Source organism: Labrus mixtus, chromosome 7, assembly GCF_963584025.1.
Source record: "Labrus mixtus chromosome 7, fLabMix1.1, whole genome shotgun sequence".
Taxonomy (NCBI): domain Eukaryota; kingdom Metazoa; phylum Chordata; class Actinopteri; order Labriformes; family Labridae; genus Labrus; species Labrus mixtus.
The window spans coordinates 29,305,046-29,330,490 of NC_083618.1; the positions used below are offsets into that span (position 1 = coordinate 29,305,046).

The window sequence follows — 25,445 nt, forward strand, 5'->3', positions numbered from 1 at the left end:
TATTCATAACAGCCTCAGTTCTACTTTGAGTGAAATAAAAAGCACAACCTTTAAAGCTCAGTGGGTGTCAAGGAGAAAATGTCTCATCATTCTGGAGCCCAAAGTAGTAATTTGTATCTTGTACTAATCAATCCTGTGCACAAGCTTCTTAATTTTTTCCCTCAAATAAATAATTCATGACCCGGCTTTACTTAATCAAGCCCTGGAATGATTGAATTCAGTCCCCAAAATGAATGCTGTTAGCACATTCATTAAACGTGTGTCTCTGGCACTGTCCTTGTGTGACAGGTCGGAGGCTGCATGCATGTTCTCTTTAGCTTCCTCTTCACTGTTTGCAGGCCACGTTTGTTTTTTCCGGGTGAGCTCATGTCATTGTTACAATGCGGCGTCAAATCAGCTGTGAAAGTTGCCACGGTCACTCCAGAATGAGCTGCCTGTGTTTTAATAGAGTTTTCATTTTGATTTATGACGGAGATTTTTTTTGCATCTACTTTTAACTTTGAACACTTAATTTTCACACTTTTTTGCAGAAGACCTCGAAGAGGAATAGACTTACAAGAGGTCAGAAATGTTCCCCAGGTGCTTGCCCCATTTAAAGGTTTTAAAACAATTAAATGAGTCCTTAAACTAAGAGCGGGGTTTGCAGGATGGGTATAAAACGCTTACGAGTGCCTCTTAAAAGACAAGCAGCAGCATTTTGGACTTTGTGTCAGTGTGAGGCCTTGTTAACATCAACATAAGTGTGTTACAGTACTCCCATTGGGTTAAGATAAAAGCCTGTATCACTCGCTAAAAGTAAAGTCAAAGTTTCATGGATCTTTAACATCATAGAGGGCTTTCAAACTAGTAGAAAACTCCTGAAAAATATTTCCAGGACAAGCTGTATGTGTGAACGCAAACAGCTGAATTTTTCACTCAGACTTCACTCAGAGTTTCTCCTACCAGACCCCCGAGTATTTTTTCCATTTTGACAGGGATAGTCTCCAGCTATGAGGAGCCATATGTGAACAGCCAGGTCGGGATTTAGATTTAGTCACATTTTTCCAAAATTTGCTTTATTAATTTTTTTTTAAATTGATGTAAATCTAAAATCAATCGTCTCTTTAATTAGTTTTTATTACTATATTTCTACTCCTATATTGTATATTTTGGAGAAACTTTAACGATCGAATTTCCCTCTGGGATAATTAAGGAATTTCTGATTCTGAACTAGAGGACCTTTGTGGGAGTGGCCTGCGGTTCTGGGATTTGGTGTCTTTCATCCACATGAGCCAGAAAGACACTTTCTGCCTTTTCTCGGCCAAGAAGGCACCAACTTCAAAATGTATTTAACATTTCTACATATATGACCCGATGTCAATACAGATTCATGTTTCAACGGGTGAAGTATCCCTTCAATGATCTCTAGAGCTGGAGTTTTCACATCAAAAAAAAGCATTGCATTGTGGGAAAGATTGCAGTGAAGATTGTTCATTCCAAGAGAGGATGTAGGATCAGGATACAGATGACCTACTGTACTCTTTTTTTTTTTGTCTTTACATTTTGGAGAATGTGCACCATGGGAGGTCATGCGGAATACGCTTGTGTAGCTCGTCGCTGTGTTCACTGTTAGCGTGCATGAAGCACCAGAGAACGAGCGAGGATCGTTTCTACATCTGAGGAGTACAGAAAAAAGGAGCAGATGTGATCCTTGAATGCTTTCTTTGAATGATTTCTGGGCAGTTCTGCATGTTTATACTCAGGCTTTTGAATAAATAATGATAGCTGGGAATTAATTTGATTCAAATGGTTAAACATGTTGTGCTGTGTGTTTGACATCTATTAACATCAATTTATTAAACATTTATAATCATCCAGTTCTTCAGGGAGATGCCGAGAATGGATTCCTCTTATCTAAGAAAAATAAAAAAAAACCTGCAGACTCCACAGCTCTTCTTCCTCTGTGGTTGTGATTTGAAGCAGAAGAGTGTAAGACCACCTTCAGATCCGTCTGTGTGTGAGTTACATCACTTGACAAAGCTCTGACACCGAGCTGCCTCTATCTGCAGTTTGCTTCTTTTTTTTTTTCTTCTCCACCTTGCAGAGGAACTGTGGGCAAACAGTTTGCAGGGGGGAGAGCCTAAAGCTGCAAACACACGCTGGCTTCTGTCAGTCAAAGCAACACATCCACTCGGAGGATGATTGTCCAACTTAAAGCGCCTCCAACTCCTCCCACGCAGCCATTTATCGCAAACTTTCTTTTTCCAACAAAAACCCATCCCACACTCATTTTGCAGCGTGTTGTGTCGAGGTGAGAGGGAATGAGAGGGAAGTGCTCAGCAGCGTGGGTGCAGCTCCTCAGCAGCTCTTCAGCAGCTCCTCAGCAGCCATGGATTTATCCGCTGTGGAAACCAGTGTGCGTTGAGAAAAGCCTTATTTCAGGGGGACTTTAAAACACTCTGCTGGAGTTTGAGTTAAGCCGTTTTTCACACGTGCACTTCTGAAGTTTTTAGAGATCATTTCATACAGGCTGACCCTGATATAATCCTGAGTTGGTTGTTCACACATGCACCTCACAGCGGGAGACTATCCTTATTGGACGGGAGGCAGTGGCGGTTCTAGACCACTTTTACTGAGGGGGCCAGTTGTTTTGTCAGAGGGGAACACTAAACCCAGGGTAAAAATAGACAAAGATAATCGCTTTAATATATATATATATATTATGCAAAATAATAGCGCAGATCATTAAATACCTCAACATACAATACCATGATTTATATTTGTTTCAGTAACAGAATTGAATACTAGATTGTGAGTCAAATACTGTGTATGTGTTATTAGGGGGGCTCTTCCCTTTGGAGGGGGGGCCACAGGGGGGACCAAGCTCAGTTTTACAGGGGCACTGTCCCCTGTTGGCCCCTGCCTAGAACCGCCGATGACGGGAGGGGGGAATCTCAGGAGGCAACATAGTCTGCGGTACGATGTCATAGTGACAATTAAGGCCTTTTTTTGAACGCTTCCTAGTTCAACACATTCACAACATCAACAATGTTTTTCCTGCTCTGTTCTCACATCAGCTCAACCTGACGTTACATGGAAGATAATCAAGGGGGCTGGCAGGAAAATGTGTTTTTTACTGTTTGTTACAGTGGCTGTGGCTCCATCTGCAAGGTTAAGGGTTCGACCCCCCAGCTCCTGCAGTCATATGTCGGAGTGTCTTAAGTAAGACACGGAACCCCAAATTGCTCCTGTTGAGTTTTTTTTCTGTGCACTCACTTATATGGAACGTGAAGCGCATGTGTTATTGTTGCATATTTTATTGCAGCTGTTGCAACCTGCTGTTTCTTTGTGTGTTACCTTTAAGCAGCTGTGCATTCAGTTTTGCAAATGAATATTTTTGCCTGTTGCAATGAATAACCTTCTGCCGGGGTTCTATTTTTAACTTCATCAGCGACTACACTATTATCACATGACCGTCGACTTGTAAAAATCAGAAGTCTTGCAACCCATAATGTGTGTACTTATCTTACCGTCAATAGCATGATAACCAATTAAAAGATAAAAACTTTTTGTATAGGACCTGAGGAAGAATTAAGACTGTTTTAAACGCAGTAAACTAAAGTTTTATTTTACTGGACAGCAGTGATTTGATGACTTCAGGTATCGTGCAGTATCAATAAAAGGTTGCATGTTTTTCCATGAACTGTCTTTTAATATATTATCTTTTTAAAATATAATAATAATTTAAAGGTTGTCTTGGTTAGCCTGGTTATGCATGATTAAATAGACAAATCACATCTCTAAGTGAACCTTGAAACTACTTCTTAGCTTTTGACAAGACGTTGAGAATCTTTTTCATGCAAGCAGAGCGTTGTGCAGGCGAGAAGTTCTCCGGCAGTAAAAGAAAGTATAAACGGTCATTACAGAACCGCAGCTATTAAATCAACTAAATGTAATTGCATGACACATTGATGAGTTTGTATTAGTTCTGCCAGTTGAGCGAGCATCAGGTGTACAGATGGGAAAAACACATCCGGCAACATGTCCAGATGTGCAGCTATGCAGAGGAAGCTACTCATATGTCACATTTACAGATGGAGGCGACATATTGGCTGATGCTGTCTGTAGAAAAGCTCAGACTATGCGAGCTACTGAGAGAGCTGCAGGAAGACGGCACAGAATGTATGCACCACATTAAATCATACTGATTGAAGCGTTTGCATTTCGATGTTTGGCCTGTGAAAAAATGCATTCACACTTTTTTCTTAAGGAAAAAGTGAAGGATGGAAAAACCACAAAGTTGTTGTTATTCAAGCTTGGATCAGTGTCTGTCCTCCGTGTCCTTTAAAAACGCGTCATGCAGAGCGCTGATGGAGGTGGGAGGTGCTGGGGGTGTGGTGCAAAATTGACATTATCTGGGTGGAAGTGTGAGTTTATTTACTTGTTTTTTTTTTTTTTTTGCTTGCGGGTGTGTGACGGTGGGCGGGAGGTGAAGGCTGATGCCGCGTGTGGAAGGAGCTTTTTTCTTTTTTTTGTTTGTTTCCTGTCTCTTCACGCTCAGTTGGACAGTCAGATGGGATTAATGGTCGGCGGTGTGTGGAGTGATGGGGTCAGTGGGACAGGGGGGACGAGGTGTGAAATCAGTTTCTCTGTAGACCGCTGACACACAGCTGAGAGGGGCTGGCTGCTGGTAAACATGTCAGAGTTATCAGAGAAGTTTGATTATATCGGTTAGGTTTCAAATGGATCCATGAAAGCCCTGAGCGGACATGCGTCCATCCGTTTTATTTACTCTTGTTTCCTGGTCATTACGGGTGTTTCGCGGTTGTTTTCTCGATATTTATACTCGTTTATTTCCTATCTCCAATTTGCAACAGCACAATCAAACAAACGAACAAATAGACTAAACCTGCCTTATTAGTGAGGGCAATGGCAGCATGGCACGTCAAAGTCTGACCTATCAGGGACCAGCCTTTTGTTGTTGTTGTTTTTTACTAAGAGTGCATTCACATCTGAACAGTTTGATCCGTTTAAAACCAACTGCATTGTGGGTGAAAATTGACCAGGTATTTCAGAATTAAGTGCAAAGTCAAATAGGTTTTTGCTGAGCGTGGCTGACGTGAGCATTGCTATCAACACTGCAGCCTTCAGTCCTTCTTGCAGGTTAACGCCCACATGATCGTGCTAAATGCAGGTAACCAGCCGTCTTTCTGCTGTTGGATATGTGATTACAGTTAGTCCTCCACAGTCTGTGATTAGAGCCGCGTCCCAAGCAACTGTAAAAGTTTGTTCTTCTTTAAGATCCCAGAAATGATGCTCATTTTCACTTTTCATGTTGTCAGTCTGTGAAACCTGTAGAGGAGCTTTGTGTTCTTTTTTATCTGATTCTAGCGTCAGTAAAAACGCTTATTTGAGCCTCTGCTTGGAACAGTATGTTTCAGCTGCTGTCTCTTTAAGGCCACCCACTTTCTTCTGATTGGCCAGCTCTCTCGAAGCCTTCTGAGGAGGGGGGGGGGGGGGGGGCAGGACACTGCAGGGCTGCCAGGGGAGGACTGCACTAACGGTTAACGTAGAGGCTTGAAACCGGCTCCTCGCAGATCCCCTGGAAGTCTTTTCTGAAGTCGGATCGTATCAGCTGATTGCAGCCGAGAAGCACTTAAGATTACCTTTACCTATATCAAGAAATGTATTGAGAAAAGAGGTTAAATCTTTAGGATCTACAGGATGTTTGACTCCGGCATTTGGATATCCTTCTGATACATTCCTTTCTGTCTTCAGGATCTATCCAACAAGTTTTTGAGAATTTGCAGTTTTCCACCTCTCAAATAAATATTTTCTGTTGAACTGTTGCCTCATGTGAAGCATTAGCACCAGGCATTTCACTCAAGTTGATTGTTTATACTTAAAGTGCAACAGACTGCATTTTTTCCCAGGGTTTCCGTTGTGCCAAGTTTCCTCGTGGAGCTTTTAGCTGCACTAATTGATTTTTTCAGCTACTTAGTGGAGGTGCAACAGGCTGAAAACACAACACTGGCACAATATCACCTTCAAGGTCTGCAAGCCTGATAATTAACAAACAGTCGTCTATTTGCACATCTGGCAGGCACAGAGCGACTTTCCCGTCCTGCTGGAGTGGTGTTTGTGTGGAATGTGACAAAAGCAGGTCTGATAGTCATCCTTATGTTAGAGGAAGATCTCTCTCTCTCTATTTGATAAATGCATCATATACCACGCTCATCGGCTTACGTCAAAAACTGTGTCACACTTGAGCATGGCTGTTTATAGAAGTGGGCTTCGTCTCTTGGTTTTCACCAAAACGTGCATACACTCACTCACACAATAAAAAAAAAAAAGATACACACAAGAGGGGAACTGTGGTACGATACAGTTTTGCCAGCAGATTTAAGCAAAAACAGAGAAACAAAGAAAACAAAAAGGAAAAGGGTCAGTAAATAAAATGAATGAATTAGAAAGTTAGAAAGTAACAAGATTATGTAAAATAAAACTAAAAACAAACAAATAACACCAAAAATAGTCACCATGTGTACTGCCCATCCCACCAGTTTTATTTAAAGTGAAGTTATCTAAAGCTGCTCTCTTTCTAATGGCCACCAGGGGGAGACTCTATAGGTGTCAAAAACAAGTCTCATCATTTTGAGGCCCATGAAAAGTCGAAACCTACTTCCCACTTATTTTTATTCCCTCAGTAAAAAATGTTCCTCATGAATTTAGGATTTCCTCTCTTGATGACCTAAACCTCTGTACATGGGGGCGCTTGCACTAACCGCTAGGTATGGAGCTATTATTGTGGCAGAACTATTTGAATATGCGTACACATATGCGGCCTGTGAGCCTGAGATCAGGGCAACAAACCCCACGAATGTGTTGGCAGATCGTCAGACACGCATTTGAAGATATGCGTTTACGCATTTGTGGATCTTGCACGGCAGGAGTGTTGCAAAAGTCACGTGTAACATGACAGCCAATGGAGAGGCCCGCCTCAGTTGTTTAGCGATCATTTGTGTATTTTCAGGATTTATAGCTGAAAAAGTTCACTGCCATTAATAAATAAGTAAATATTTTGAAATTGGTCTACATATTTGCAGATTAGTTTACACATTTGTGGATCTGTGTACACATATTCAAATAGTTTTGCCACAATAATAGCTCCATAGCTAGGCTACCTGCTCCCCCTGTATGCCATCGGACAGTGGATAGAGTAGGAAATCTGAGCGAGAGAGAGAGAGTGGGGAATGACATGTGGGAAAGGAGACACAGGATGGATCCTAACCCCCCCGCTTGGAGGACGTCAGCCTCTGTACCTGGCACACGACCTAACCACTAAGCCATCTGTGCACCGCAGGATCTACTGGTTGCATCTAACACACGTTGATTGACAAGTTGCTGTGGGGACATTTCGACAGGGATAGAGGCCAACAGTGGCGGCGCTCGCTGTGGACACACAGTCATTGACTAGAGTGGCAGCGAGTATGTGGAAATTGGAGGTTAGGTTGGGATCTAAAAGCACAAATCACTGAACTTCTTTGTCCTCCTCAAGGAGATGTTTTGAAGTGGTTAAAAAAAAAATACAGCGTCAGTTTCATTCACAGCTAGATTAAACTGAGTAAACGAGCCAGTCGTGTAATTCTCACTGCATATATTTTATATTCATGTCACGTCGCTCACTCCGACACTTCAAAGATGTAGTTTGTGTTTTGGTCTGACTGTATGTGACATGATGGAGATCTAGTCCCATCTTCTGCTCGGGCATGTTAAACCATGTGTATACAACTCTCACAGTGCATGCATTTCTGTGTGTGTGTGTGTGTGTGTGTGTGTGTGTGTGTGTGTGTGTGTGTGTGTGTGTGTGTGTGTGTGTGTGTGTGTGTGTGTGTGTGTGTGTATGTGTGTGTGTGTGTGTGTGTGTGTGTGTGTGTGTGTGTGTGTGTGTGTGTGTGTGTGTATGTGTGTGTGTGTGTGTGTGTGTGTGTGTGTGTGTGTGTGTGTGTGTGTGTGTGTATGTGTGTGTGTTTAAGAGAGACGTTGGACAGCTGTGAAATGGGCTGTGACAGTGGCTTCAACCAGACTTACTGCCTGCGCCACGGCGAGCCAGGAGCCCCGGTGGCCTTCTGTCAACACACTCCCTCCTCCTCCTCTCTTCTGTCTGTCTCCGTCATGTTGCCTCTACATTTACAAACACAAACACACACACAAAAAAACACACACACACACACACACACATGAGCAGAGTTTTACTTTATCTAATTAAGGCTGAGTGCCATTTCAGCTTCTACAGACTTCATTTTTTTTTTTTTTTTCCACCCACGTGTGCACTCCGGCCCCGCTCCCCCCCCCCCACCCCCCGTCACAAAGAGGAATGGATGGCTGTTGTGTTCAAGGTGACAGGAGCCGGCACTCAGGGGGGAGCCCGACTGTACTGTACATACAGCACCCACATCCATGTGTTTGGCCGTGTTTGCTCCATGTTCCAGTCAATAAATCACTCATTTCTTCTGTTTTTTCGTTTCCTTTCTCCTTGACACTTTCTCCCGCTTGTTTTATTTCCGCCTGTTTTTTCATTACACTTCCACAGCTGTCATTCATTTGTTTGTGCTTCATCGTTGAACATATTACAACTGTCAGTTCTGCTTTATTTACTCTTCTTAATTTGACTTTTTCTGCGCTGTTTCAAAAGCACCAACAATCCAGTCCCCCCCCCCCCCCCCCCCCCCCCCGGAATTAAATCCCAGAAAACAAAATAATCAAAATCCCTGTGACTCAATGAAAAGGAAAAAAAAAAAAGCCAATTAGTATTACCCTGCCATATGTTCATCATTTTATTAAACGGAGCTCGAGGTGTCGAAATAGTTCAGCTTTAATTGGTTCCCGATATAATTTCCAATCACGTGTCGAATGTTACCGGGGACTGATCCCCTGAAAGCCTGGGGGTTTATTCGCCTTGCAGTGGGGAGGGGGGAGGGGGGCGTTGTTATTTTTCTCTGACGCTCATGTGCCACTGATCATGCCTTATTATGGCCGGTGGGCACATTTTCCCCCCAGCTCCTCTCTTATGTGATGATCATGGAGCACGGTAATTGGCCACGCTGAGTGACAACCCGACGTCTCGGAGGAGATAATGAGGCAGCCATTTTGAGCGTAATGCTGACAGACAACTTTGAGCAGCTAACACAATTAACTGCTGCACCGGGCAGATCAGTGGGTAAATTTATTAGCAGACTGATTCCAGATTACACGAGCGTGAATATTAATCACCAGCTGATTACTTGATTGAAACTTCCAAACGAGGAGGAGTCCGATTTTTTTTGGGTGCTGTTGCAGTTTTTTTTGTGGGATTCGGTGGATGTTTGAGAGCGGAGCGCTGAGGCATCAGAGATACAGAAGAAAACAACTTGTTTTGTTTGGGGGGGTGTCAGATTGTTATGACGTACGCTCACACAATGCTGGGGCTTAATGGATTCAGGAACAAAGCATTCAGATATGTCCCGTAATATTATAAAGGTAATGGGACGAGTGTGGCTAACCTTGTTCAGAGGACTTAATGCACCTGTGTTTCCTCCTCACAGTACGCTGCATCCTCTGCTCCTCCACTCTCCATTAGGGAAGAGCTGTCTCTGTCTTTCTCTCCACTTCTGTCCGGTGTAACTGGAGGAGCTTTACTGCTGATTTTCACTGATGGATTTCACTATTTCAGCCTCCTGCAGATCATTATTTGTGATGATCACGAAGTGTTTGTCCCACCATGGGGGGGACACGCAGGTCCAGGACAGATCCTCTCCATCAGCTCTCATCAAGCTTCATATAGATACCCTACTTTAAGCACTAATCATTTGTGGTAAAACTTAAATTACCAAAGTTTTAGATATGATTCTATAGGCAGGCTGTATATTTGATGTATATTATGTATAAGTATAACTCTAAAACTTTATAAAATCAAAACATATGACTTCTAAAAGAACATTCAACTCAGACCCAATTAGTTTTTGTACCAATGCAACGCTACTCAATTTTATTTCTGTAGCACCTTAAACACGACACAGTTGATCCAAAGTGCTGAACATCACTTATAGAGGCAAGAAAGTAACAGAGAACAACAACAACATTCAAAATGAAATATCAGACAGAGCTATGGATCCCTGAGCCTGACGGGCTATTGAAAATTGAAGGCAATTGTGTGAAAATAAGTTTTAAAGGTCACATATTCTCCTCCTCTTCAACCAGTTTAAATAAGTCTCAGAGCTCCTCAAAACATGTGTGTGAAGTTTCTTGTTCTAAATCCACTCTGATCCTGTATTTGATCATGTCTATAAACCCCTCTATTTCAGCCCTGCTCAGAACAGGCTGTTTCTGTGTCTGTACCTTTAAATATGTAAATGAGCTGTGTGTCTGACCACGCCCCCCTCTTTGGAAAGGCTTGGGTAGTGAAATTTGAAAGTTCATTTTCTGAACTAAATACACAAACTTTATTCAAAGGAAAAAATGATTCCCTGGAACACTGTTAGGAGCTAAAAAGCGACCGGGAGAGTTCTCTCGTAGCATTTTAACTTCCAACAGTGTTACAGGGACCAAATTTTCCTCTGAGGACATTTTGTGTAAAGACTTATGAACATATACCACAGAATCTGTACACTACTCCAACTTTCACATTTCTCTACCGAAGCTACATAGTGCACCTTTAAAGTGGTGCTTGTCATATTCTGCAGCTTAGGGCCACAGACTTGAAGAGTCGGGGGGTAGGAATGTGTTAAAATGTCGGTTCTACTTAGACTTGGCAATAACAAAGTGCTGAGGATTATTTTTTTTTAGGGCTCATAAACATGCTGAATCACTCACATGATAGCCATCAGTGACAAAGCAGCAGAATTAGCTACGTGTTAGCGTGTGCTTCATTTAGCTTGGTCACGACTTGCTTGTGTCTCAGAAGGCGATGTTGACAGGAACATCGAGCCTGCAGCACGCCTCAGTGACACGTCAACATCCCTCCACTTCCTGACCCCGAGGGTCTCCGAGATCAATATCCAGCATGTTGTGTCCTGTTTCACTTAAGAACACCGTCACCTCCACAGCAGTGTGTGACGCGCAACACCAGATTTTTCCCCCAACACAGCTGAGTGTCGTGCTGTGCAATCAGAACATGGTTGACCCACACCTGAGGTTTTCACTCTGTTGATGGTAACTGGTTTAACTGGAATGAAGCAAGACGTGATAAGTCTAAGCTGAAGTGTCGCTAAAATGCCCTCAAAGTATTTTCATCACAGGTAAAGGAGCACCAGCGGGTCTAAATATAACTGGGACTTAAATCCTTTGAAATGTTTGTGCTGCTAAATGGTAATTTTTATAATCTGACATTTTCTGAGACTCTTTAAATTCAATGCAAACTTTGCTCCTCTGTATCTTTTTTTTATTTCAAAGATTGTGTGAAGCAAACAGAGAGACAAAACTCTGAGATATGAAAGCTTTCATCTTCTGCTCTAAGATGATACAAACACACTTTATTCTTTACTTTAACACGTCCGTACCTCATGCATTTGATACATGCATAAGTCTGACAGCTCAGGGATGTGTTTATTAATGTTTAGAATAAATCTTTGTATATATATATATTAATGTTATAATTAGTGTTAAAAGTTAACCCAGGCTCTTACTGACTTCAGTGAAATAACTCTATTTGAGACAGGCGTCAGAACGAGACGGCCCTTTATTTCTTTTCAAACTAAACTTCTGCAAAGAAAAGATGGGAAATTGTAAACTTACAAAAGAAATGATCATTCGGGGCGCAGATGGCCTGGCGGTTACGTCACGCCCCATGTATGGAGGCTGTAGTCCTCCAGGCGGGCCGCCCATGTTCTGAATCTGACCTCTGTCCCCTCTCCCGCATGTCGTTCCCCACACTCTCTCTCTCTCTCTCCAGATTTCCTACTCTATCCACTGTCCTATCAAATAAAGGCTCAACAACATCTTAAAAACAAAAAAAAAGAAAGAAAGAAATTATATTTCACTTTGTACAATTAGATTTTGATAATCACATGAAGGGGGGCGGTAGTAGCTCAGACTGTTGGGACTTGGAGGGTTCTGGTCTGGAGCCAGTTCTGGTCTGGTTGCCTCAACCCGGACGGTTTTGCTGCTACTCATGCTGTCTTCATCGTTAGTTCTTGTGGCCTTTTCATTGGCTGGTTTGGCTTTAATCATGTGTACTTTTCATCCGTGTCCTTGGCAGTGTTTGTTTTGGCTGCATCAATTTTAATTTTCTTATATAAGTTTGAACTTTGCTGAAAAAGAAAACCTCCGCTCCTCTTCATTGTTGCATGCCAACCGGCTCTCAGCATCTGCACGACAGGACGTTTTTAGATGAATATTTGTGTTTTCACTCTTCTAACTGATAACATGTTTTTGGGAGTTATCGCCAGTGAAAGATGAACGTGCCATTAAGTGTGGCTTCAGCTGCAGCAGCCCCCTACTCCATTTCCTGTCAAGAATGGAAACGAGGGGGTGCCGGATATCTTAGTGGTTACATGTGCAGAGGCTATAGTCCTTGTCGCATGTGGTTGTGGGTTCAAATCCGACCTCGGCCCTTTGCGGCATGTCACCCCCCCTCTCTCTCCTCCCAACATTTCCTGTCTCTCTTCAGCTGTCCTCTCTAATAAAGGCAAAAGACTTCAAATCAAAGAGGAGTCTTGTTTCATAAATGTTCATTTGGATTTGACCAGTTAAAGAATAAATGTATTTTTTTTTATATTTGAGGTTGAATTCAGTCTCGCCCTCTCCTCAGCCCTCCGAGAGATGGCAGTCAGCCTGAAATGACTGCCATCTCTAATGTAATGAAAGGTGAGCGATAAAAGAAAGTGCTGCCACGGTGAGGGGAAGCCAACATTAGCCGAGATTAACCGTCCATTCAGGTAAACAGAGACGGACACAGAGGAGAGGACGAGAAGACACTGTTCTCTCATCGGAGATTTCTGTGGCTTTTGTGTGAAGTTCCCTTCGCAGATTGTCGGCAGCTCTCCGGAGAGAGAGAGAGAGAGACAGAGAGAGAGAGAGAGACAGAGAGAGAGAGAGAGAGAGAGAGAGAGAGACAGAGAGAGAGAGAGAGAGAGAGAGAGACAGAGAGACAGAGAGAGAGAGAGAGAGAGAGAGACAGAGAGAGAGAGAGAGACAGAGAGAGACAGAGAGAGAGAGAGAGAGAGAGACAGAGAGAGAGAGAGAGAGAGGGGGGCCGCTCTTCATCTCCGTCAATTATTTACTTTGTAAATACACCTGGCTGCTGCGTCTGACCTTTGAGAGAGTTTGAGGCTTTTCAGTCAATTAAGAGACATTTCTGAAGCAGATGCTGTGCCGCCGACCTCGCTCACTTCTCATTGAAAAGCCTGCCACGTTTCCAATTTGCGGCATAAACAAACCCAAAGAAAGTATGGAGTGGGGGGAGGGGGGGAGGGGCTGCCTAAAGATCACAATTATGGACTCCACGCCTCTAAAGACAAAAGCTTTTTTTTTTTGTTGCACAAAGACAAAAAGACACCGTTGGGAGGACATTAGCTGTCAGAAGAAAACCTGAACAACTGGAGAATAACAATGAAAAAAATCAAGGTGTGCCTAATGAGACGGAGGACAGGAGGGGAGAGCTGCCGGGATATGAAAACAAGGAGCGATCTTTCACGGCGATTTATGTTCTGTCCAAAGAAAAATGAGAAGACGCTTTCTTGCCATATGTCCATCTGCTGCAATTAACCACTCACGTCAGGAAAGGTCTCTCCTCAAGCGTGGAAATAATGAGAAACAGGGAGAGAGATGGAGAGCTCTGTCGTTCGCGTCTCTCCCACATTTGGCAGGAAGCGTCCTCTCAGCAGAGATCTTCTCCCGCTGAAGTTACTCCGTCAGGATTAGTGGGATCATGGCGGAAACCGGACTGAGGTGGCCTGTTGTGTTGAAGACTGTTGGATTTTGGGGGAAGAAAAACAAATCCTGGCAAGTGTATTAGTTGTACTTTCCTGGATGCAGTCAGCCTCGAGACTCTCCTCTATAACCCTCTTTCAAATCCTCACCCGGAGTTTAAAAACCTTCAACAGTGTTGTCCGCGAGCTGTGAGACAGACAGCTCTACTTACAGTGATAAGCACAAGTTAATCCGTAGGCCAGCTATTGATTCAGGAGGCTGGAAAAGTTTCTTTGTACAACACCTTTCAGACACAGCAGTCCCAAAAGTGCTTCACAGATAAATACAGGAAATCAAATCCGTCTCTTCCCTCACCAAGTGTTAGAGTAACTTTATACTTTGAGTAAAGGTCGTTCTACATAACCAGGATGTTTCTGATCAGATATCGTCTGATCAACGAGACGGCTTCTGGTAGTGATGGTGAACTTGTCGGTGTTTCCGGTAAAACCAGTGAACATCTACAAGCAGATATTAAGTGGTGCTTGCATGCAGATATCTGATTAAAGATTTTACTCATTGGATGAGCACCATCCAGTGGGAGCTGGGGTTTCATTGTAGCGGTTTCAGTTCTGCCCCTTTTGCTCTCCACATGAGTTGTTCTCCTGTTTACAGACGGTTGCTACTGGCACTTCAAACTCAAACCAGAACCTTCCCCATACGAGAATCCAGCACTGGTCTTAACATTTACATTCAGAATTTGCAGAGTTTACAGAGTCAATAATTGTATAAATTTGATATAAACAAGACAGTTTCAAAGCAACCCAAACTTTTCCACTGCACTCTTGCTTCTTTGTTCTTGCTGATGCACCACTGAGCATCTCTTTTGTAGTATGAACATTCACTTGAATATTCCAGCTGTCAACGGCTCGACACTTCATCCACGTGTGCAGATGGTCTGAAGACAATATGGATGAGAAAACATGTAGTTGTTGTTGTTTTCTGAGTTGCCCTTCTTTCTCACTCCAGAGAAGAAGCTTTTATTTGAAGGCTATTGGCGCCCCAGAAGCTTTATCTTTAACATTGAAACTCATATTACATGCATTGTTCAAATCTGGCATCAAAACAAACCTCAGAAAAAGTTCCCCCTCCCCCCTCGGCTCCACGCAGATTAAAGGTGCAGACCACTTTCAGATGCAAAATCAGACGCAAACTGCACGGAGCAGGGCGACTCTTTGGGCGTCTTTGCACCTGACTATAAACGCTTTGCTTTGTGATTTAGAGCTTGAGATGCAGCAGATACTCCGAACAAATGATGCACAACTTTTTGGACTGATGAGTGGCCGCAATCCATTCTTAGTGAATCAGTGTAGTACTGTATCTGCAGTTCTAGACAGCATGCTGGTCATTTACTTGATTTGTATTGTAGACTATGATTATTGAATCCTGTATCATAGCATTGAAAAATGATGTAATGTAAATGATATGATTTCAAATCCTTTATACTGCACTCGTCATCACATGCTGTGGGTGTAGAAGGATAATGGCTACTTAAAGGGAGAAGTAGATTTCTAGGTTCAGCGCCTTCTGCGAGCCCGCCTATTCAGCACACAGCTTCTTAGCCATTAGCTAGTCGTGTGATTGAGGTTAGCACTCCCGCAGTAATGCCGCTCTCTTCCCTCTTCTTTCCTCCTTTACCTTTGCACTCTCTCATACTGCTGCTTTCAGCAGAAATTAGCCGCATTAGTCAGTGACTAATCGCTTCACGTTTTCTCTTCAGCTGCATTTGCCGGCCCGGCCGCTGCTGTCTGGATCCTTAGGTAACGCTAGCCTTATATACTCAAAGCCAGACCACCTCAATCAATAGCCGCCCTCGGGCAAGGACAGAGATGGAGGAGAGGGGAAGGAGAACAGGATGCAGCCTAATTCAATGAAATAGACATTACCCGGTGCTCGCAACGCGCCAGGGCATGAGTAATCATAGACAAATTCATTTTAGAGCCCAGGAGCCCAGTATTGCTTTAAATTAAGGGCAGAATTTTAGAGGAGTGGGGTGCATGCAGTGTGAGCTGGTGTGAGTGGTTAGGAGGATAACGAGATGCAGACTGAGCTCCAATCAGTCCAGCGTCTTCTTCAGGCATTTAGAGCAGGTGCGACTGTTTTAACTTGAAATGCAAAAAGATGATCTGAAGCGAAGGGACTCAAAAAGTGATGCTCAAAGCTGACAAACACTGGAACATCAAAATGAACCATTCATCCATATATATGTTTTTTAACAAATCTACTGCACATCTACAGAGAAATGACTTCCCCTAACACCTCCATGTTATTCAGAAATTCAGATTTTCTACTCGAGACAGAGAGGGGGGAAATATTCAGTGTGTGACACATGCGGCCTGCAGAGCCTCTCTGACTTCTAATTTCTTCTGCAACTAATTTCAGCACTTAATGACGTTCTTCAGACATTCTAAGAAGAAGGTCAATTTTCTCTGATCGAATGCCCAAGTATTCTTTTTTTATCTGTGAAAGCAAAAGGGACCATCAGCCAAAATAACCTATAGCCAAGCATCAACATATTTTATCTAACTCCATTTTTCAGTGGTAACGAGAACATTTCAATTGCTTTCTCCAGATCTTGAGTTATTTACCTCATTATCTCCAAATAACAACCCTGGTTTTCCCGTGATAACTTAATTTAAGCCGTTGAGATTTGGAGAAATTAAGTCATCATCACACGAAATTGGCATTTTGATCCTGAGATCATGAGATAAATAAATAAAGAGGTCCACTTTGCATAGTTACTAGTTCAATACTTAATAGTTCTCTCTATGTTTAATTGTCTAAAGTTACATTTTCAGTCATAGATTTTAAAAACAAAAACGATAAAAACCCTCATAAATCCATGTAACACAGCGTCTCTGTGCTCTGGTGTCACTCCTAACTGTATCTCATGTTTCAATTTCCAGATCCCTTAATTGATCAAACATTGCATATCTGCGTTTCCTCAAGCTCAAAAATACTCTCTGTCTTTCCTGTTTAATGAAGTTGGAAGGAGTTTTATTAAATTCAAGTGATTTGTGGATACAACATGTTTTGTTTTTTCTCTCCGCTACAACCGTGGCTCCAAAGAAGTGCGTTCCAGAGCTGGTGGGAGTCTGGCGTTTCAGCCATCATCATTGCCAGTTGAGCAGAAACGCAGTCAATTGCCATTTAGTTTTGGAAATCGAATGCCGTTTAGTCAGGAAATGAAATCCAAAAGCGAGTTGAAAAGAAGCAGCCTCCATAAGTGTTTTAGTCGCTGATAAACAAAAGCAGTGCTGGAGAATTGTCCAGCGTTGGTGGATGTTTATGCCTGTCTGAGTGTGCTCTTGTTTATACTGCCTTCTTATTGGAATGCATGGATGAATGCCTTCTTTTTACATCCCACTCACTTTTTATTCTCTCACTGAAGCATCATGAAATTCAGGCCAAGTGTACCATATCCATAAATATGTATGCCTTCTTTACCAGAGCGGGATGACGACATCGCTGGGAATGATAATGGCCTTATGCCCACACTTTTTTTTTTTTTCTTTTTTTTTTCCAAAAATCAAATCCTAACCCTTTTCAGAAGTGCAGGATGTGTTGTGATGAAACACACAGCTGTGGGGCATTGTGATGTCTTTGAGGTCAACAGAGAAACAAACACATTAAACTGGTAGAATATGGAGAGGAACGTTGGATGAATGTATTCAGGGAGATGGAGGGGGGGCGAAGGGTTGATGAGGTCAATGCCATGGAAACAGTGACAGCAAAGATGTCTTTATGTATTGTATTTCAGAGGTAGTGTCATGTGTACGTGGGTGCATGTAAATGTCTATCTCTGGCTGAGCTGATTAACCTCCCAGCACCTAAAGATGCACCATAAACACCAAGCTGACAGCTCGCAGACATGAAGTTATTCAAATGAGAGATACATCCTGTTGTTGGTGTGCAGACATACATGCTGAGGCGTATAGTTTGGACGCATTTAAGCGCATCTAATTAGTGGATGAATTCTCAGAACTCTGAGAACCAGTTACTACATTGGTATTTTTGTTATCATAAGACAGTTTCTCTAGGTATTTTTTCAATATTTCATCCATAGAATCTAAATATTTTTGACTTCAAAATTATGCAAGTCAGTTAAACATGAAAAATGTTGTGAGGGACATACTGCATGTGAAAAAGAATAAAAGAAGATTCCAGGGGCCGGCTGTCTTAAAGGAAGAATGTACGAGATTTAACACGTAAATAAAACAGAAATCCAGTCTGTCCTGTGTAAATGTGTCTCTGAGTCATGACTGTCTACAATGAGGGAGAAGCTCGAGTCCCGCTGGCTGTGTTGTTGTCAGAGCCGTGTTTACATGGACGGGACGGCCGGCTCCTCCCCTTGTGTATAAAAGCTGTTTTAGTCAAGAACTAGAGAGAAGAAGAAGAACATACTCACTGATTATTTGGATGTTAGTAAGAGTTTTTAGATCATGGTTATACCGTGTAAATGTACACGCAATGTGCAGCTACAAGCTAACTAAAGAGCGCTAACATTAGCATGCTAACACAACAATGCAGGACACGGGTGATTGCAGCTCGAGTAGAGGGCAATTTAGTTCTCTGCTTGCGCTTAATGGTGCTTAATTATGGTGCGTTCTAATTGATAACTCCTCTGTGTGAGTGTGAGTGGAAAGGAGTTAGAGGTGCGTCTGTGGAGGAGAGCGGAGCGTGGCCCAACAGAAGTTCGTTTTGGTTTCATGCTTGCCCTCACGGGTGACATCTGCTGGATCAAAAAGTCGCACATTCTACCTTTAAGCTTTCTAGAAATGTTCAGGAGTGCATATGAAAACAGCTAGTGTCTCTTTTAAATGTAACAACAAACATCTTCATATAATGTGGGTGAAACCTATTTTACCTGGACTGAAGAGGGGCCTTAAGTATCTTTAATTTCTAATGTTTAATACAGATTTTGCACATATATTTGTTAGAAAACTACGTGTTTGCTCATCTTCTTCTATTCCATGTGTTAGCTGTTTCTGTTTCTCCACTTATATTTTGGGGGGATTAAAATGCTCCCAGAAGTTCAGGCGTATTATCTCTTCAGCTGAATGCCTCTCATGACAGGTCCCTCCTCTTGCTTCAACCTGGTTTTAAGCAGCAGAAAGCTGTTTATTTATTTTTTTTAGCTTTATTCTACCTTCTCAGTATCAAGCAAAACAGAAACTGTGCCAAACCAAAGGACTTGCCAGGGGAACATAGTGGAGCATTCAGCCTTCATGTCTGCTGACCTGACTGATCTATCTAGGTGCATTTTCAAGGTGTTGGTCGATCCATCATTCTTTACTTTCATATCACAGATGATGTTGCATTTGGTGACGCCTTTGTTAATGTTTTTCATGAAGTAATTAAAGATCTAACACATGGCGATGGCACTGTAGCAGCTGCAGTGTTGTGCGGGTCCTGTTGTCGTCTGTGCAGCGTGGCCGCTCAAACACCAGATGTGGAAGATTACACATGATGGGAGGAAACGACACTCAGCTCATAACGTTAATGTGACAGCATTTAAAAAAAATAAATAAATAAAAAAACTTGTGCACAAGTCCCAAATCTCAAAATCCAGGCGGGGTCTCAAGTCTTTGAGGGGAAGTTAAGGTCAAGTCTCAAACTTTAACTTCCTGCTTCATCATATCCCTTTAGAGAGCATGAAGTGCAGTCAAAGTCGCCAGGTTTGTGTTTAACATTAAAAGAGTCTTAATGTGATCAGCTACATCTTGACAATAGAAAACCCAGAGAACCTACATAAGTGCATACACTCAATGGTACTGATAAATTGAGGGCTCACCCGTATTGTTATTCAAATATAGCGGCAGATCTAAAGGCTAATGGAGTGAAGAATTGGGGTTAGCACTCTCACAGTGCATGACTGCTCTCTGAAATAGACTCTGCCTTGAGTCACTTTGCAGACAATGCAACAGTACAGGGAGCAGCTTGACTTTTTGAACTGATGACACATGAGGGTTATCTCTCATAGAGGTAATTTTAGTCTCTCACTGATCTGACACAAACAAGCCGGAAGAAAGAGACCTGAATGTATGGATGCGGCTCTCTATCACCTTTACGCCTCTCTGTTTCAGACAGCTTTGGGAAGAGGATTGTCAAGTTTGTGTGTGTTCCTATTTATGGCTCTTCATCAATCATTATTTGTGTAGCGCCAATTCATACCAAGTGTTATCTGGAGACGCTTTACAAAACAGCATGTGGGATAATATGTGGGAAGGATTTCTCCTTTGTGTTCCTCGCGTTCCTGTTGTTGCTGAGGTGGAGGTCGGAGCAGGCCGTGCATGAATGAGGACGGCGGTGGTTGTTGGGACGCCACAGTCGGATGGTGGCGGCTGGGCGTCGGGTGGTGGTTGGTGGTGCATTGGCTATCCCATTGAATTAAGTATTGCTCTTCCATTTAGTCTAGTTTAGATCTTAAAAATCTATGAAAGGTATGATATGTGACTTTCAGTTTGGATGATGTTGCATTTTGGCATCAGTCTCTCAAAGCCAAATTAACTCGCTCAGGTCATCGCCTCCCCTACTCGCCTACTACTGGAGTAGATCCTGAAGTATACTAATTCAAAAATAGACTTTGAGTCATGAATCCAGAATCGTTTTTGAATTGAAAATAGATTCTCAATCGAATCGTGACCCAAAGAATCTAAATCGAATTGAACCGTGAGACACCCAAAGATTCCCAGCCCTAGTAGTTTGACCAATCTGTGTAAAACAAGTGGAGTTCTCCAACAAACGAACTTAAAAAGCATGAAACCTTTAAGAGCAGAGTCAAGCTTTGATGGCACTTTGGATGTTTATATGTGATGTGTGCGTCTGTGTGGTTGGTTTTTGTTCTGTGCTGTCATTCATGTGAGCTGTGTGTGTAGTGATGCTTTTTTAAACGACTGAAGTTCCTAACGGATAAATAAAGTTATTTGAATTTGAATTGAAACCTATGCAGCCACCTATTTGGGACACAAATGAAATTGCAGTTTTACAGTTCAGTGCAACACAATATGCCAGTGACAGAGTAGTTACGTGCTTCCTTTTCCCTGGCTTTTTCCTCTGTGCAGAAAACATCACGGCGGCATTTCAGAGGAAATATGACTGCTATTGTCAAGGGCTGTAAATTAAACTCATCAACCTGAGCTATTTTTCTATTCCAGAAAATGTAAGAGTAATACAACCTGCCCGGGTTTGAGTCTGCAACTTTTGTTGGCTCACGTCGGGTGCTCGATATTGTAGGGATCAACTAGTTTCCAGTGACAGGAGAATTATAGGTCTGTGCAGCTCACAGCGCTGCTAGAAAAAAGAAATGGCACTGAAGCACAGCAGCTCTGTGCCCAACACAAAGGAGAATATCTGAATGTGGGGCTGCATGTAGAGCAATTAATTAGGTTAATTTGGGAACTATTATCCGAGTTTCACATTACATTACACAAGTTTGAGCTCCACCTGGGCACACAGACACATAGTACCGAGTACGAGTTTAAAAAAATTAAACATATTCTTCAAATTTAAAAGTCTATCTCAGCTCAGCAGGTCTTTGATTTTGTTTTAATTTTTTTGATTGTAGGCAAACTCAGGGGGTTGAATTACGAGTTGACATTCTGTTGAGATAAGATGAAACGAGGTAATAGGAACAGGAAATGTTACAATGTAGATAGTCAATAGATAATTAATACAAAAATGATTTTTTTTCCCCCTAGTAATTCAGCTCCAAGCCTCAAGAGCTCAGAGCAGCTATAAGAGCTGTGTACTGTTAATGACAATGACAGTGACAGTGGACTGTAGAGAGTCAGTATGTTTGCATGCAAAGTTAAGATGAGCTACGATTACAGCTCGATTAGGTCATTCAATTGGACTACTGTCTTTGTCCCAGTACACAGAATCGATTCTTTGGCAGAATTCCGCTGTGGTAAATGGCGCCCCCTTTCAGCTAGTCACTGGAAGTAAGAATCTGTTGGGACAGATAACGACACAAAGAAGTAAAAGTTATTCTTCTTAACCTGTGGTTTGAAAACAGGATAAAGCCATGTCTTAAAAACAGTATAATGAACTAAGATAATCAATCCTGCATTCATAAACACAAAAAAATGAGCGAGGCCACGTGTCCACCTAGCATTTTTTTTTTCTGAGCGCCAGCGTCTTTTTTCAATTGTTTTCAAAGAGTAGAGAGGGTTTGTAGCAGAGCGCGACCGCCTGGAGAATATTTTCTTCCCAGCGCTCAAGTTGAAAATCTTTCACCTTTGCAGAAAGGACCTGATGTCACCAGCGCTCTTTTCCAAGTGTATGATATTCCCCGTATTTTTGCCTCCTACAGATTGTGTCTTTTACCCACATCCTCCTCGCTCCACGTCTGATCGGGTAATAAACAAACCCAAATATATAACATTCTGTAAAAAGCAACATGCTGTTGTCATAGAGACAGGATGGACGTACAGTGCTTCTCTTCTCAGCGCACAAACGCTTCATGCAAACACTCCCGAGCGTACAGCCAGCGCTTTCCTGCACAGAAAGAAACCGTAGGTGGACATGGGGCCTAACAGCAACAAAATATTGATTGTTTTATTGCCTTCCTATTCCATACGTGCTATAGATTCAATGTGCTTGGTGGGGTTGGGGGGGGGGGGGGGCCTCAGGCATCACCGTTCCCCCCTGTGTGCCTGGTAGCTCCAGCCCTGAACTTTGAGTAAACAGTCAGGTGTTAAAGCAGGGCCCTGTGACATCTCACTCCCAGCCTCCCCCTCTGACTGCCTGTCTCTCACAGCCTGGAGAAAAAGTGACTCCGATGGCCTCGGGCTTTCATTCTGTGGACACTGACTGTCAAAGGATGCTGCCCCACACACACAAACACAGTGACACACACACACACACACACACACACACACAAGATTTCTCACTTCTTGGTTAGGTGTTTTAGGGTTCCCTGTCAGCTGAGTGATGCTGTGTGAGATTGAGGCTGACTGCTGATGGCTTGTCTTGGGGGGGGGGGGGGGGAGTTCAGAAGGAGGTCAGCAGTGCAAAACCAAATATAGCATTTGTTTCAAATGAAAGATGGCACCAAAGGCAGCAGGGGGATACATAATGGCCTCATGATGATGACATTTTGAAATTTTCTATTTACCACATGAATGAAAACGTTTTTCGCCTTTTCAGGAGCTGTCTCTGTTCGGGGGCTTGTGATGTTCATTCTGTGTGCAGTGTTTAATTGGAATTCAGATGACTTGGCAGTGCACACACTGTCAGCTGTTTTCAGAGGACATGAGAAGCCTCCGAAATGTCATTTTTTTTCTCTGATGAATGCTTCTAAAGCTCGACTCAGTCTCTCCCCCCCGTAGTGATAAGACCCTGTTGCATGTCTTGTTTTCCTTCAGGTATATACGGGCCAGACGAGGGATGGCTGACAGCGTACCCACAATGCAGAGAGAGAAACCAGTCGCCAATCAACATCGGGGAGCAGGATGCCAAAATATCCACAGAGTTTCAGGAAATGACACTCGAGGGCTTTGATACTGAGTCGTCTAATAAGACAACGATGAAGAACACCGGCAAAACAGGTAAAAGCAATTCTGTTTCCTGTCGCAGATTGAATTTCTACTGATTCATAACCCCTGATGTGTTTCTTCTGTCGTCACTGATATATTATGAATACACAGATTGTAGAGAAAAGGGTCAGATAAATGTTTAAGATGTCGGTAAAATCAAGAGAAAAAAAAGGTGTTTAGAGCAGTGGTTCACAAAGTGGGGGTCGCAAGGCATTGAGAGGGGGTCGTGACATTCCTTTCAAAATCATGTAAAAATTAAAATCACTGAAAATTGAATATTTTACCCATTATTGTGAAAATAGCTACAAAATAAAGTAGTTTAAGAGATGAATTATGTTCTGCTTCTAGCATTTCTTACAATAAATTACTTTAATTAGCCTATTAGTCTGCCAGCATTGAATGTTTTAACCACCTCCATGGACAGTTTGGGTCCCCAGTCTCTAGCAACTTATTTTGGGGGTCAAATGCAATCTTTGCTCTTTGATGCTGTAACTATGTAAATTTCCCCATTGTGGGATAAATAAAGGCTTATCTTATCTTATCTTAAAGTTTGGAAACCCTTGGTTTAGAGGATCTGTAAGCATTGAAACAACTTGTTCTAGTTAAGTATTAAAAGGCTTTGTCTTCACTCAACCTATTAGAATGAAAACCTCCTTTTGTCAGACAAGCAACAAGCACAGTTTCAGAACTGAGCCCGTCCGTACTGACATGTTGGGGAAACAGCTGTGAGATTTTGCAGATGTACGACCAAATTATAAAACATTCCTGAAAATCATCCGGGATCAGCAGATCGGTCGTGACCCCCTGTACACTTACAACAACTAACAATGCCCAAATTGGGCTGGATTTGGCCTGACTTCAAAATCAGTCACGCTCACAAAATATGGTCAAACGCCAACTTCAGGATTTCACAACATGCCAGGACCACAATCAAATCCAAAACGACATCAGAAAATGTAACTCATAATTTAACACTCTGCATGGTCTAGGATGAGGAACGTCTCAAAAAAAACACATGCAGGACACATGCAGGGTCTGTGATTTGTACCCGACACCCAATGAAATATGAAAAAAACGTAGAAGTGAGTACTGCACTGGGTCAAAAAAATAAATAAATACAGAAAAATCAGGTGCTCTTCAGGAACAGGAGACAAGAGTTGAACAGCTAATAAAAAAAGTTTAAGACTGCCTCTCCACACTTTTCTCTTCTCATCAGGACAGTCAAACTTTTTTATTAGCTACCCAATGAAATATATTCTGCACTCTCATCACGATCATAGCGCACTGTTTTGAACATGTTGGAAGCTTTTGGAGGCTCTTGCTAAAGATCCTAACATATCCTGGACAGTAGGGAGGGAATAGACAATGAACTTGTGTTATCCCTTGTAATCTTTTTTTTCCCCCTGTTTTATTGATATCTCAAATGTCAGCGAGCGTCACATTCACCCAAAGTAATGAAGGCAATATGTTGTCACAAACCTGGAAGGAAGCAGTCAGTCACATTTCTCAAAGACGTGTTGTGCGTTGTTTTCTGACAAGCGTGGTTGTAATAATACGACGCGGCATCCGACCACAAAGCTGCAGTGACATCTCTAATAATCTCTGCTCATATTGGCAGATGTCTGCATGTCAAACATCTGTTGCATCACTTCCCCGCACACACAATTACAAAACAAGACAGGTGCAATATGCAGCAAGTCTTTTATGATGAAGATTACACATCTCCATTTTCATTCAGACGCGCTGGATCTGTGTTGTAGGACAAGAGCCATGGCAGGTGTCAGAAAGCCTGTCGGATGCAGCACCTGGCCATCTGCATTCAGCCCCTCTCTCTGCAACTCGAGGACCCTTCTTGTCAGCCGCTGGTATTTTTCATAATTCCAGGTTGTCAGTAAGATGGATGATCCTTTCGCCTTGGTGCAGGGATGAAGTTGAAAAAAAAAAAAGCTTTTGAGAGGTCGGAGAGGCTTCAGGTGGTTGGCA

General features: G+C 42.5%; 1 protein-coding gene across 1 annotated transcript in view; it reads left to right on the forward strand.

Annotated features, from left to right (window-relative positions):
- ptprga (protein tyrosine phosphatase receptor type Ga) overlaps positions 1-25,445 on the forward strand; it is a 426,424-nt gene that overhangs the window by 242,950 nt on the left and 158,029 nt on the right. Inside the window, exon 3 of the mRNA XM_061041506.1 lies at positions 23,292-23,474. Within this exon, the coding sequence (XP_060897489.1) occupies positions 23,292-23,474 (183 nt within the window). The remainder of the gene's footprint in view (positions 1-23,291; positions 23,475-25,445) is intronic.